Source organism: Elephas maximus, chromosome 11 (assembly GCF_024166365.1).
Source record: "Elephas maximus indicus isolate mEleMax1 chromosome 11, mEleMax1 primary haplotype, whole genome shotgun sequence".
Classification (NCBI taxonomy): Eukaryota; Metazoa; Chordata; class Mammalia; order Proboscidea; family Elephantidae; genus Elephas; species Elephas maximus.
This window is the reverse complement of record NC_064829.1, coordinates 98,662,894-98,677,207: the sequence shown is the minus strand read 5'-3', so window position 1 is coordinate 98,677,207 and position 14,314 is coordinate 98,662,894. Positions and strand designations below refer to the sequence as shown.

The window sequence follows — 14,314 nt, the reverse complement described above, 5'->3', positions numbered from 1 at the left end:
CCTTCCTCTTTCCTCCCTCCCTCCCTTGTAGCTTTCCTTCCTCTCTCCTTCCATCCTTCTGCCCGCCACTTCCTTCCCAACCTCATTTACTCAACACAACCTTCAGCAGATTTCTTAATCCCTTTGTGGCTCAGTTTCCTCATCTGGAAAATGGGGACAACAGTGAGACTCATCTCATAGGGTTGTTGTGAGGATATGATGAAAAGTAGGGGACACAATGCCTGGCCCATGGCTGTCCGTGAGAGTTAACAGCCATCACTGAGTGCCTGCTTTGAGAGGAAGCTTAGGGACACGGAGAAGGATGTGGGTTTTGGAGTCAGACTGCCTGGGTTTGAATCTGATTCTACTCTCTTCTAGCTGTGTGACCTTGAATGAATCGCTTAACCTCTCTGTGCCTCAGCTCTCACATCTAGAAAGTGGGAATGATTATACCACCTAACTCATAGGGTTGTTGTGGGGATTAAATGAGTTAATATGTATATAGTCCTGAGAACAGAGCCTGGCACACAGGGAGGTATCACTATTATTATTATTAATTGTGTGTTTGTTCCCTGGGGCTGGGCTTCCCAATCCTGGTAAGGTATTATTATCACCAGAGGAGTTAATCTATAAATGCACCTTTCTGAGCCCCAGCCCAAATGGACTGACTTGGAAACTCTGAGGCTGAGGCTCAGGAAACTGTATCTCTGACAAACCTCTTCCTGATTCTGCTACATGTGGGTGCAGGGACGCCTCGTACAGTTGTACAGGTTGTTTACCATACAAGGCTTCCTGGCATAGGGGGCAGGTAGGGGCTGATGCTCAACTTGTGCTCTGCCTGCCAAAGAAGGTGCCCTGTCTTGAGGCTGAGGGGCTGCCATTTCCTGCCTTTCCCAAGGGTTGGCACTGGCTCCGGGAGTATGCGAGGCGTCCGTTGTACCCGATCATTTACTTGCTGGTTCATTGGTTTTCAAGCTGTTTCTAGCCATCCCGGCAACCTCCTAGGCAGCCTGGTGATAAATCCTGCAGATAACAGCCAGGCTGTGTTGGCTGAGAAGCTGCTAGGATTCCCCAGCCAAGGAGAGTGTCTCGTGGAACCCAGGTGCATTAGCAGGGCTCTTGTTGTGTGCCATTAAGTCGATTTGGACTCTTGGTGACCCCATGTCACAGAGTAGAACTGTCCCATAGGGTTTCCAAGGCTGTAATCTTTACGGAAACAGACTGCCAGATCTTTCTCTCGTGGAGTGGCAGGTGGGCTCAAACTGCCGACCTTTTGGTTAGCAGCTGAGCACTTAACCACTGTGTCACCAGAGCCCCTTCTTAGCAGGGCTAGGAGAGTAATTTCTGCTTGCCCCACGTCTGAGGTGGTTCCCCGAAGAGGCAGGATTTGAGTGAAGATTTGAGAGAGGCAGATTGAACCTAGCAGATAAGGTAGCAGGTGAGCACAGCTTGGCGTATATAGGGGCCAGAATCTGGGGTGCTGGGTAGAGAGGTGAGGCCCCAGAGGGTGGCAAAAGCCTTGAGTGCTGAGGTGAGGGCATGGACTCTATCCTCGGGCAACAGGGAGCCATGACGTGTTGGAAGCGCAGAGACTGTGATGTCCTGGAGGACACACAGAAGGGGCTGAGAGGAAAGGCAGGGAGGCTGCTGGGGAGGAGACAGGAGACGGAGTCCCAGCCCAGGATGGACTGTTTCACCCCTTAGTGGCTCTAGAGACTATGGGACCTCTCAGGCTCTGAGAGGCCCAGGCTAAAGCCCATCTCACTAGTTAGTTTGGTGCCATTGTTAAATATTTTTCCACCCCCAGGGGCTGAACCTCATCCCTGCAACATGCACCCTGTCCAGGCTGTGTCCCAGCCACCCCTCCCCGCCTCCCACTAGCTCATTTGCTCCCTGTGGCTCCCAGATCTGCGTGCCCCACAGGTACCTCTCTCAGTCCCCACATCGCTGTCCTCACCAGCTGTCTGGATATGGGTGCCCAAGTCCTTCCCACACTCACCTCCCCCACAGCCTCCTTCTCCCAAAGTCTGAGGCAGTCTCAGTATGGCTTCACTCACTGCCCCCAGACACTCTGAACAGAGGCTGGGAGGCTGATTTCTCTGCGAGGTGCAGGTCCCTCTTCTTCCTCTTGAAGGTCTCATCCACTTCTGGGCTTCCCACAACCATCTCTACACCCTCTTCTAAATCAGCTACCCACGTACAGCCTGGTGCAGCCACCCTGGAACAGCCCTCCCTGCCATCGAGACTCCTACCCACTGTGGCCAGGCTGAGCACAGCGTCTGCCCCAGGTTCCCTCTCTGTGCATGGCCCGGTTGCCCCCTTTCTCACTACCTGGACCTGGGAGCCTCCCAACCTGTCGTGCCACAGCGTGTCCTTCCAGCCCTTCCTTGTCTCTGTGGCCACGCCCCTGCATCTCTGTGGCCACGCCCCTGCATCTCCGTGGCCATGCCCTGGTTCAGCTCCTAGTCCTGGCTTCCTCCCAGGCCTCCTAGCTTCTTCCCTGGCCTCCCAGCTTCTTCCCTGGCCTCTTGGCCTCCTGCCGGACTCCTGCAGACTGTACTTCACACAACCCCAAAAGTGGGGACAGAGGCTGCCCAGTCGCCTGGCTAGTGATTGGGTAGACAGTGGGGCTGCCCTAGATGGGAAGCTCCTGCCTCAGGAAGAGCTGTGTGAGGGTGAGGGGGTGGGGGGAACCGCTTTTCTCAGTGTGGCCATGATGAGTGTTTCAGGGACCGTCCAGTTGGCAGGTGGTGGTCCCTCTTTTGGGGGAGATCTGGCTTCATCTGTGTGCCACGGAATGGCAGGACCCACCCATCAAAGGAATGCAAATTCGACTCCACAGGCTTGGCAGAAGCAAACACAAAACCCAGTGTGTTTTCACACCAGTAACTCCCTAACACACGCAGGCGCGATTTCTGCATCTTGCCCTCAACTGAAGAAATGGCGATTGGTTCCAGCTCAGGGTTATAAGCAAACTGTGCTGGGCTTGTACAGAGGTAATGTCCCCACCACCTGTGTCAGCTGTATGCTTTCTGCGATTTTCAGGGGTTCGTTGACTTCACAGGAGCCCTGGTGGCACAGTGGTTAAGAGCTCGGCTGCTAACCGAAAGGGGATGGTTTGAACCAGCCTCTTGGCTGCAGAAAGTTGTGGCAGTCCGCTCCCGTAAAGATTACTCATTGCCATCAAGTCGATTGCAACTCATAGTGACCCTATAGGACAGAGTAGAACTGCTCTGTAGGGTTTCCAAGGCTGTAATCTTTACGGAAGCAGACTGCCACAACTTTCTCCCATGGAGCAGCTGGTGGGTTCAAACAGCTGACCTTTCGGTTAGCAGCCAAGTGCTTAACCACTGTGATACCAACGATCCGTTATGTAAAGAATTCAGCCTTGGAATCCCTGTGGGGCAGTTCTACTCTGTCCTATATGGTTGCTATGAATTGCAATCCACTCAAAGCAACTGGTTTGGCCTTTTGGGTTGACTTCACAGAGATTTGGCCTTAGGCCTCAGATGAGATTGTCAGTGGGCAGACAATGGATACTTTAAAAGGAGGTACCCACCACAGGGTATGAACGAATATTCAGTAAAAGCTAGTGTCTGTTATGGACTTGGTCCAAAGTGCTTTATTAACTGTATATTAACTTTCTGAAAGGAGCCCTTGTGGCATGACAGGTAAGTGCTGGGTTGCTAACCGAAAGGCTGACAGTTGGGAACCACCCAGCAGTGCTGTGGCAGAAAGACCAGTCGATCTGCTTTGTAAGAATTACAGCCTAGGAAAACCTATGGGGCAGTTGCTCTGTCCCATGGGGTCATATGAGTTGGAATTGACTGGGCAGCACCCAACAACAAAAACTTCCTAATCCCCCACCCCATCAACCCTATGTTACAGGCAGTGTTATGTAAGGAGTTACGTCTTCGCCATGGGCCCACAGCTGGAAGGGGGCAGAGTGGGAACTGGCACCCAAGCTTGCCGGCTATGTAGTGAGCCCATTTTATGGATGAATGGAGGAATCCAGGCAGAGGTTTACAGTGTGATCCCCAGAGGGCAACCATATGCTCTCACTTTCCCTCCTTGGAGACACCAACAATGGGGAAGGGAGTCCAGGAAACCATGAGGACATGGGAGGAAGGAGGCAGTCAACAGGCAGCTGAGCTCCAGATCTGCCCCCCTAGTATTTCTTCTGTCAAAGAAGTTTTATGTCTGTTTTCAGTTGCCCTTTCTCTTTACAATTTAATATTTTAAAACTTTTTTAATTATGGGAAAGTTCAAACAAATACAGAAGCAGAGAGAACAAACAATATGATGAACTCCCTTGTACCCAGTATCCAGCTTCAACAATTAGCAATGATCACAGGTTTCATCCAAAGCTCCAAAGATACCCCTTGCCCCAACGATTCAATTATTTTGAAGCAAATCCTAGGTATAACATCTGGAAATATACTTTGTTTAATGTACCTCTGGAAACCTGATGGCATAGTGGTTAAGAGCTATGGCTGCTAACCAAAATGTCAGCAGTTCGAATCCACCAGGTGCTCCTTGGAAATTCTATGGGACAGTTCTACCCTGTCCTCTAGGGTCCCTATGAGTCGGAACGTACTGGATGGCAATGGGTTTGGCTTGTTTTTTTTTTTTTTTTTTTTTTAATGTGCCCCTAAAAGATTAAAAAAAAAAAAAAAAGGCTGTCTTCTAGTCAACACCGGCTCATGGCGACCCCATGTGTTAAAGAGTAGAACTGCCCAAAGGATTTTCTTGGCTGTAAACTGTAATCTTTACAGGAGCAGAATCGCGATGGCCTTTCTTTCGCGGTGCTGCTGGGTGGGCTTTGACCACCAATCTTTAGGTTAGTAGCCTGGCAGCCACGAGCAAATCATTTGCACCATCCAGGGGATTTTAAAAACTATGGTAACCAAAAAGCCCAAAACAAAAGATCGTTATCTTTGGAAACCCTTGAACAAATCCATTCACATGATGAGCGAACCAGGGCAGCGATTTCTAAAAACTGTAGTCTTCCCACCAAGGTGCGACCAGCGACGGAGTCACTGGGGCGAGAATCTGTGTATTACAATATAGATCTCCAGGCCCCAGCCCTGGAGCCCCTTCCTGTCGCCCCTCCCCATAATCCCGCAGGAAGGATCGCGCCAGCTTGAGTGGCTGAGGGGTGTGTGTGCGTACAGGCAGGAGCCGGGGCCGAGCACCCCCCGGCCCTGCCCTCTCCGGTCTCCGAGCTGAGCCCGCGCGGCCGCTGTCCCGTCTGCAGATGTTCGGGCAGCGGCGCAGCGCGCAGGCGCTGGACCTGGCGCACATGCTCTACTACCGCAGCACGTCCAACAACTCGGAGCTGCTCACTGCCCTGACCCTGCGCGCGCAGAGCGAGCACGCCAAGGAGGCGCTGCTGGCGCGCAGCTTCCTGGCACGGCTGCCGGGTGGCGCGAACCGCCGACCCCAAGGTAGGAAGCGGCCCTCGCACCCAGCCCGGGTGGCCCCACCCTCGGAGGCACGGCTCTATATCATCGCAGCCCCGCCCCCAAGAGGCCATTTCCAGGTCCTATCGCAGACCTGTATCCCTAGAGGCCCCGCCCCGCCCATCGAGGCCCGCCTCTGAAGGGCCCCACCCCAAGAGGCCTCTCCCAGTAAATCAAGGCTCCGCTCTCTAGGGGGCACGACCCATCGCAGCCCTACCCCCAAAGGTTCCTCCAAGCCACTTTGCGGCCAGCTTCCTAGGGGGCCCCGCCCCGCCTTGCAAGCCTAGATGGACCGCTGCACAGTCCCTAGAGGGCCGAGGCTCCATTACTCAGTCCCAAGTATCACTACCTTGGTGAGACACCGCTCCCACGCTGCCCGCTCCCTCTCATAGCTCAGCTCCCCGTGGGGAATCTGACCGAGATTTCCGAGGTTACTCCGTCGCTCAGCAGATGGAACCCCTGAACCCAACTTCCGACGCGATGAACTCCGGTCGTGTCATGCATGCCCTTCTCCTTCCCATACGTGAGCCTGCACCCCTTCCTATGTGGATCTCAGACCCCCGTCCCTACTGGAGCCTCCGCTCTTCCCTGAATAGGAATCCCTAACCGCTTCCCAGAGGAGAACCCCAGAGCCCAGCCTCTTGGCCTCCGGGACTCTCCTAGGCCTTGTCACACTCCCCTCCAACTCTCAAGTGTATCCCCGGTCTTCTTCCAGACCCGGGCCCCTCGGATTACCTATCCTGCACGCCTCCCGCTGCCCCCTTCCTGTCCTTCCCCTCCCAGGCCGACCTACTCACAACACCTGCTTCTCCTCCCCCCCCCCCCCCGCCCCAGAGACATCCCAGTGGCTCCAGTCGGAGGTGGAGAGCTGGCTCCTGACCCAGTCGGGCTGCGAGGTGACCTTCAACGGTGCTCGGGCTGTGGCCCACCTGCAAGCTCTGACCCCCAGCATCGGGCTCTACCCTCCCCGGGGTTTCCCCAAACTAGACCAGCAGACTTCAGTTACTTCTGAGATCCCCCAGGCCACACCTCGCAGTGACAACCCCTAACAGCAACCTCCTTGCTTAGACCGGTTTACGCACTTGGCTTGGCACTAAGCCCCGCTGCTTCGACGAGCTGTCAATCACAGCCACGGAACTTCGCCACGCTTCAACTCCAATTACTGAGGCGTGGCAATCACTTTAGCCAGAGGGTCAAACAGAGCAGCCAATCAAGGGAAACCACAGTTGCTAGGCTTCTGATGAACAGCCAATCAAAGCTAGTTCTGCTTCTGTTCTATTGTTTAGTCCCACCCCCACCTTAAACTGAGTGGTTTGACTAGGGGATAGGGGCGGTACCAGCCTATCACGGCAGGTCGGCTCTGTCTTTTCTAAACCACCAGGCACAGTAAAACTGTGCTCTGCGAAGTCTACATATCACTGTCTGTTTAGCCTGCTCTTGGCAAACTGCCCGTCCTGTGTACTAAGCCAGGTGCCAGCCAGCAGCCAATGAGAGCCGTTTAGCTCTGTCCCCTGGCAAACGGCCAATGACAGCTGCTGGGCACTATCAACCTTGGACAGCCAGTTGTCGCTGCTCAGAAGCAACCAATCAGAATTTCTAAAGGAAACTCGATCTTTGTAACTATTGCCGCTGCGTATGTGGCGGGCCATCTGGTCAGCTGCTGATCAGCTCATCCCGGCTGAAGGGGCTGGGAGCCCTGTGCCAGGCAGAAAGCTGTGGGCCTGGAGGAACCAGACACCATCTTCACCCCAAGACTCTCCTACTCAGGCTCCCGACAACCTCAGGTGCCTTTCTGACCCTTCTACAGCAACTACCTCGTTCTGGACCCCCACTGTCAGCGGCCTGTGCAACATTTATGAGTCTATCAATTTCTCCTCTATCTCCTCCCAAAGGAATAAATCATGTTTAGTAAGTCTTGATGAGTAGGGTGAGGTGGATGGGGGAGGGGCTGCAGGACGTGGAGGGACGGAAGGCATCCGAATCCTGGAAGGGACTCGATCTCGGGGGATAAAGGGGGTGCTAATGCATGTGGGTACTACCAGCCTTGGGCAGGCAGGCAGAGAAAGCTGTAGTCCTAGAGGGAGGCTGGGTTCTTGGTTGGTGAGATAAAGACGGGTTGTGGGTCAGATAAGAGAATCTTAGGAGGACCTGGTTCCTGAGAAGAGGCCCTGGGTCCAATGAGCTGAGATAGGGAGGCTGTGTACCGTTGTGCAGGTTGGTCACTGCACAAAGGTACACAGCCAGGGGATGTTGTTGTTAGGTGCCATAGCGACCTCATGTGCAGAGTAGAACTGCCCCATAGGGTTTCCTAGGATGTAAGTAATCTTTACAGGAGCAGATAGATTGACAGGTCTTCTCTTCTGAGGAGCCACTGGGTGGGTTCAAACCTCCAACCTTTCAGCCATCAGCCAAGCACTCAACCGTTGCGCCACCAGGGCTCCTATGGGTAGGTGTAAAATCCAGTCTGTGCCCCTTGTTCCTGTGTGTTCTGGTATGGGCCGGGTCATATGGGCCAGAAATGGCCTTTGGGGTCAGAGGCAGCCTTTGGGGAAAGGGGAGAAGAGTGATTGGGTCCTAGTGAGGGAGGGAAACTGGGTTCCAAGAGGGAAAAGGAAAACTCTGTTCCTAGAAGAAAGGTCAGAAAGACAGGAAAGGACAAAAAAAAAAAAAAAGAGGATCAGTAATCTAGAACACACACACCATGCCTAGGTCCCAAAGAGAAAAAGAGTGACAGACCCTTGTGGAAGAAGAGAGAACTGGGAACCGGGACTCCTGAGTCCTAATAGGGTTTGCTTAGACTCGGGCTAGTTCTTTCTCAGAAGTGCCTGGAGGTCTAGCATCAGGTGCGGGCGGGCTCCTGGGTCCTAAGACAGGAGAGGCTTGGGCCTGTGGGAGGAGAAAGGCGGCAGGGGACTAGGACTCCTGTGTCCAGCATTCCGAGGGCGAGTGGCTGGGGTGGACTCTCCTTGGCTCAGGAGGGGTCAGGCGCGAGCAGCCTGGGTCCCTAGAGGAGGCAGGCAGGAAGGAAAGAGGGAAGGGCAGGGCCCGCGGTTATACGCTTTTATTTGTTGGAAGACACTCGGAGGAGGGAGCTTCCGTGTGCAGCGAAAAGGCCGGTAGCGGCAGGGCAACGCAGACTGCTCACTCTCGCTTCCGCAGGTGGATGTAGATGATGCCGCTGGCCAGGGCGAGGGGGAAGGCCACCCAGGCCAGGGCGAAGCAGTACCCGAAGCTGCCCTCGGACGTATGGTGCTTCAGGATCTCCTTGGCGTGGATGGCGTAGATCAGGGCTCCAGTGAATACTGTCACGCCTGCGGGGAGACGGAAACCACGCGTCACTCAGGACCCGCAAGACGACTACATTTCCCACCAGCCCCTGGGGCAAAGAAGCCAACGGAGGGCGCGTGGGCAGCACCGCTGCTTGCTGGGAGTTGTAGTACGCTCCCCCTACCGCCATGTACCGAGGGTACTACAGAGTAGCCTCGGGCAATTTATTTAATCTCCGTGGGTCCCGTTTATTCATTCACAAAACAAGACGACTGTATTCATTCACTCATGCCAATCACGCAAGGATTGAATTAGTAAAATAAACAATTTAGGAGGATAATGTTCCATAAACTGAGGAATACGATTAACGGAAGGAGCCTTGATGGTGCAGTGGTTAAGCGCTCGGCTGCTATCTGAAAGGTCGGTGGTTTAAAGCCACCAGCCCCTCTGTGGGAGAAAGATATGGCAGCCTGCGTCTGTAAAAATTTACAGCCTTGGAAGCTCTGGGGCAGCCCTGCCCTGTCCTATAGGGTCGCTATGAGTCGGAATTGACTCAATGGCAGTGAGTTTGGGGTGTTTGGTTTTTGAGTAACCGAGCCTTTTGCACCTGAAGTCAAGAAAATTAAAATGTATGCAAAACTCCCTGAAGTGTCTGGTACCCAGTAGGTTCACAAGAAACAGCAGCTGGTTGCCATTATAATACCACTACTATGATGATTCTGGAAACTTTGGTGGCATAGTGGTTAAAAGCTAATCAAAGGATCGGCAGTTTGAATCCACCAGGGGCTCCTTGGAAACCGCATGGGGCAGTTGATTCAGAAATCTCTAGGTGGTGCAAATGGTTAAGGGCTCGGCTATTAACCAAGAGATCAAGAGGTTGGTAATTCATAACCTACTCAGAGGAGCCTTAGAAGAAAGCCCTGGTGATCTGCTTCCAAATGGTCCCAACTTTGAAAACCCTATGAAGTGCAGTTCTGCTCTGCACAAACGGGGTCACTATGAGTTGGAATTGACTTGATGGCAACGTTTTTTTTTTTGTTGTTATTGTGATTCAGAGCTCTCTCGGTGTATTAATCAGCCCCCCACCCCATCTCTGGGGCCCGAATTATTTGCCCACACCCCCTTCCCCAGCCCAGGCTCCTTGAAGTCTTACATGCCAGCCTCCCCATGGCTCAGGAACCCACACTTCAACCAGCAAATAGTCACTGAAAACTACAACTCCCATCAGTCCCTCGGGCAGACAGGTGGCCCCTTGGGACACCTCTGCTGGTCCTTGGGCTGTTGGAAGTTGTTTCCTTTCACTAGATGTGCATTCCAGGACCCCAGCATCCTGACACGTCCCCTCCCTTCCCCTCAGTTCCTGGGGTTAGTGCTCACTGGTGCAAAGCTGGCAGAAGCCGGTGGCGTAGAAGAGCCCTCCTCGCCTCATGGTGTAGAGCTGGAACATGAATAGGATGAAGGAGAGGCAGCAGAGGATGAGGGAGAGGACCATGAGGATCTGAACCGCCTTCAGCCAGCCTGCAGTAGGAGACAGAGATGGAAGTCACAGTAGGGTCCAAAGTTCCAGTTCCGTCTATTTGCATTTCATTTGCCTCTTGTCTCCCCTTACGCTCCGCTCCCATTTGGAGCCATACCCCTTGGGTACTTAGGCATACCACTTATATTGACCTTGTATCCTATAACTTTTCTAAATTCCCTTTTCAGTTCTAGCAGTTGCTTTGCAAATCCTTTATGATTTTCTGCATAAACGAACACATCCTCTGGGAATAGAGACAATTTTACTTCTTCCTTTCCAATCTTGACACTTTTTATTTCTTTTAGTTGCCTTGTAGCACTGGCTACCTCCAGTACAATGTTCAATAGAAGTAGTGAGAGCAGACATTCTTGGCTTGATCTTGGGGGAAAAGCACTTATTTTTTCACCTTTTTTCATTTAGGATCTTGGATGCAGCCCCATTCCTAACTCAGATGCATCTGGCTCCACCCCTTTAGACCTTTGGAAGGACATAGTCCTACCCCTTTAAAAACCTTAATGTAGCACCAGCCCACCTCCTTGGAACTTGGAACTGATCCAGCCATCCATTGGGAGTACCAGCCCCATCTCCTTAGAACATTGGAAACATAACTCTTTCTTCTCAGAATCTTGGGGGCTTCCTTTCCACTCCTTAAATCTATACAGCCTGTGGCCCCCACCCTTTTTGAATCGTAAGGCGAGGGTGGGGGCGCTTCAGTCCATCTCCTTTGAAGTCTGAGTATATTGCCCACCACTGTGCAGGTGGGCGGAAAACCCACCGGCCTCACCCATGCAGCCTTGAGGCCTGAATCCCTCCACGCAAAATTTGGGGATTCCCAGTCCTTGGTCCCCAGAAACTAGCAGATCTGTCCCCATCCATCCCTCTCACCCCTCACCATTCTCGCTGACATTACTGCAGGTCCACGCTTCGGTACTGCTGTTCCAAGTACAATCGTACCAAAGATTCAGGGACTCCTTCCCAGGGAGAGTCCACCAGGACTGGGGTGGATAAAGAAAAGAGGATAGGGTTAGGAAAGGACAGTGGACAGGGTTAGGGGCCCTGTGGGAGGGGTTAGGAAAAGGATGAAGTGATAGGGAAAGGGTGGAACCAGGGAAAGTACGGATTTAGAAGGAAAGGGGGTGGGGTCAGAGGAAAAGAAAGATGCTAGGTAAAAGGGGGCGGGGTCAGAATGGATTTAGAGGAGGGGCGTGGCGGGCAGTCTGCAGGAGAGCCTGAGGACCTGGTGCTCCAAGTAGCTTACCTTGTCCAAAGTGGCCACGAAAAGCAGGATGAGGATGAGGATGTGAAGGGCCGAGACCACCAGCAGGAGGAGAGACATAGCTGCGGGCAAGCCCTGGCTGGGGGGAGTCAGGAGGTGGAGTCCCCACTGGTGGAACAGGGGCAGGTGAAACACCCAAATGCTACTGGTGGAGGGGGCTGGGTACCTGGAATCCTGGGTCTAAGGGAGGATGGGTCCTAGGTGCCTGGACTTCCAGGTCTGAGGGAGGAGGGGTCTGGGGGTCTGGACTCCTGAATCTGGGGTAGAAGGGGCCGGGGAGCCAGGGCTCCTCGGTCTGAGTGAGGAGGGGAGTGGAACTGGGGACTCCTGGGTCTGAGGGAAGAGGGGGCTGGGGCTGGGGACTCCTGGGTTTGAGGGAGCAGGCAGCTGGATCTGGACTTCTGTGTCTGAGGGAGGAGGACGGCTGAAGGGTTGGACTCATGCGTTCCCTAGGGGCTGGAGAGGGGATCGACTTCTGGGGTCCAAAATCGAGTAGGACTAGGCATGTAACTCTTATCTCTTCAGAGACCTGTCCTTGGCCACATAAGGGCCAGGATATGAAAATTCAAGTTGACACCCTCCAGATTCATCAGGAACTAGGGGCTGTCCCCAGGGTCTGGCACCCTTGACTCACCCCGCTCCTCTCCTGGGGAGGGGGCGGATGGGGTGGAGGGGAACCCAGTGACTCATCTGGTGACTCATCCCCCCCCTCCCAGCACCAGGGAAACCCCAGCCCCGGGCTGTGCCCACTAGGTCTCCACCCCACCCTGCTGCCAGACTGGAGCCTGCTGGAAGCCAGGGTCTTTACGGGGAAAACGGACTGAAATCAGTATTTGGGGAGAAGGAGGCCCAAGAAGAAGAAACCAGCCTTCCACAACACCTCAGTGTCCAGAAACGGGGGAGCCTGGAGGTTGCCAGGACTTGGGGTGTTCTCATGCAGAGTCCTCAGGGGAGAGTGGAGACCCCCGGGGGAAAAACCTGCAGGAAGTTTTTTGGGGGGGCTCTTCTGGGACTCTGAAAGCCTGCCGGGCCCCTCCCCTTCGCTTTCCCTCATCCACGCCCCAAGTGCTAAGAGATCACTTCTGAAATTCCAAGGATTTCCATGGGACCCGGCCTGGGGATGTCTATCCCCAACTGCCGCACTCCCCAAGTCATGAAAGAAACTTCAGCCAGAATAACGGACTGGAAACTTACCGAGAGCCGCGGAAAAAGTCAGAGTCGGAGTCTGCTCCCTCGCTAGGGCCTCGGTGCCCCGCCCTTCACCTCCCTCCTTCCACCCTCTGGAGGCCCCCGCCTCCCTCGCAGCCTGCCTCCCTCCCTCCCTACTCACTCTCCCCTCTGGCTCACCCTCTCTTTCTCCCCTTCAGTCTTGGAACTTTTGCTCGCTCTCTTTCTCCTTTTGCCTCTTGTCTCTCTTTCTCCTGTCCCTCCTCACTGCCCAGGCCTCCTTCTTTCTCTTCTCTCACTGTCCTGATTTCTCTTTCTCTGCTCCTCTCAATATATACTGACCCTTTTATACCCACCCTAGCCGCACCCAGCTGAGGTCTGCAGCCAGGGGGAGGGCCCAGATTCTTAGGTTCCTCCTTCTCCTGGCCCCCACCCGCTGCCCCCCAGATGGGTATCTCTGGGGCTGCCTCCCAGTGTGGAGATGAGAAATTCTCCCAGGGAAGCTTTGGGGTGGGGCTGGCTTCAGGGGCTGATTCTCAGGCCTCCATGTCTTGGCCTGGGACTGGATGTCTGTTGCTTGGTGGGGCTTGGGGCTGGACACTCAGAATGGAGGGGGTTCAGGGAAGGAGGCTGCATTCCGGAGGACTGGAATGAACTGGGGGCTGGTGGAGCTGGTACCATGATAGGGGAGAGGGGTCAAAAAAAACCAAACCCATTTCGGTTGGGTCGATTACAACTCATGGTGACCCCCTGTGTTACAGAGTAGAACTGCTGCATAGGGTTTTCTTGTGTAAGGAAGGAGCCCTGGTGGCACAGAGGTTAAGCATTCAACTACTAACTGAAAAGTTGTCGGTTTGAATCCACCAGCAGCTCCATGGAAGAAAGATGTGGCAGTTGGCTTCTGTAAGGATTTACAGCCTTGGAAACCCTATGGGACAGTACTCTGTCATAGGGTCACTACGAGCCAGAATTGACTCAATGGTAATGATTTTTTAATCTTTGTGGAAGTAGATCACCATGCCTTTCTTCCTCTGTGCTGCTGCTGGGTGGGTTCAAACCACCAACCTCCAGGTTAGTACACTTTGCCACCCAGGGACCATTGGCAGGGGCTACAGGGATGGAAAATGGAATATGTGAGACTCTGGAAGGTGACAAGAGTTGGAAGTTATGAATCTCAGCTCCATTATTTCCTGGCTGGTTGACCTCGGACCAATTATTGGTTCCTAATCTGTGAAGTGGTTATAATAAAGGCAACACTGCTAATGATAATAATACTGTAACGATCATTCTGACACTGTAATGAGTATTGAGTAAGGTAATAACCGTATGTTATCACACCTACCCATTCCTTCCTTCCTCATTTATTGTACATCTACTGTGAACCAAGAGTTTGTAATGAACAAAGCAGATTATAATGTTACTATGGAGTTTACCTTCTAGGAGCGGGAGACATATTATAAAGTGAAAACATACCAATGGACAGGATAGATTTCTGATCATGATAAGTTTGTTGCAGGAAATATAATACGTGTGATGGAGATTATGATGGGAGGCTGCTTATATAGGGTGATCAGGGAGGCCTCTTTGAGGAGGTGACGTTTGATCTGAGACCTGAAAACAAGAGTTATTTGAATGCTGGAGGGAAGA

General features: G+C 53.3%; 2 protein-coding genes across 6 annotated transcripts in view; one reads left to right on the top strand and one right to left on the bottom strand.

The window, feature by feature from the left end:
• TMEM143 (transmembrane protein 143) overlaps positions 1–8,416 on the top strand; it is a 38,052-nt gene extending 29,636 nt beyond the window's left edge. For both annotated transcript variants that reach the window (XM_049900951.1, XM_049900950.1), the window contains 2 exons: positions 5,237–5,426; positions 6,276–8,416. In XM_049900951.1, the coding sequence (XP_049756908.1) occupies positions 5,237–5,426; positions 6,276–6,490 (405 nt within the window). In that variant the 3' untranslated portion in view covers positions 6,491–8,416. The remainder of the gene's footprint in view (positions 1–5,236; positions 5,427–6,275) is intronic.
• A 70-nt stretch (positions 8,417–8,486) lies between these two features.
• On the bottom strand, positions 8,487–12,991 carry EMP3 (epithelial membrane protein 3). 4 transcript variants are annotated; one of them, XM_049900955.1, is made up of 5 exons: positions 12,848–12,991; positions 11,483–11,579; positions 11,117–11,219; positions 10,086–10,226; positions 8,487–8,752 (listed from the first exon to the last, which is right to left on the bottom strand). In XM_049900955.1, the coding sequence occupies exons 2-5, from the start codon at positions 11,558–11,560 to the stop codon at positions 8,583–8,585; spliced, it is 492 nt and encodes a 163-aa protein (XP_049756912.1). In that variant the 5' UTR covers positions 11,561–11,579; positions 12,848–12,991; the 3' UTR covers positions 8,487–8,582. The 4 variants fall into 4 exon arrangements, with proteins under 4 accessions (XP_049756912.1, XP_049756910.1, XP_049756909.1 ...); XM_049900953.1 differs by having other exon boundaries at positions 11,483–11,608; positions 12,848–12,990; XM_049900952.1 differs by lacking the exon at positions 12,848–12,991 and adding an exon at positions 12,695–12,802 and having other exon boundaries at positions 11,483–11,608.
• Positions 12,992–14,314: the final 1,323 nt, after the last annotated feature.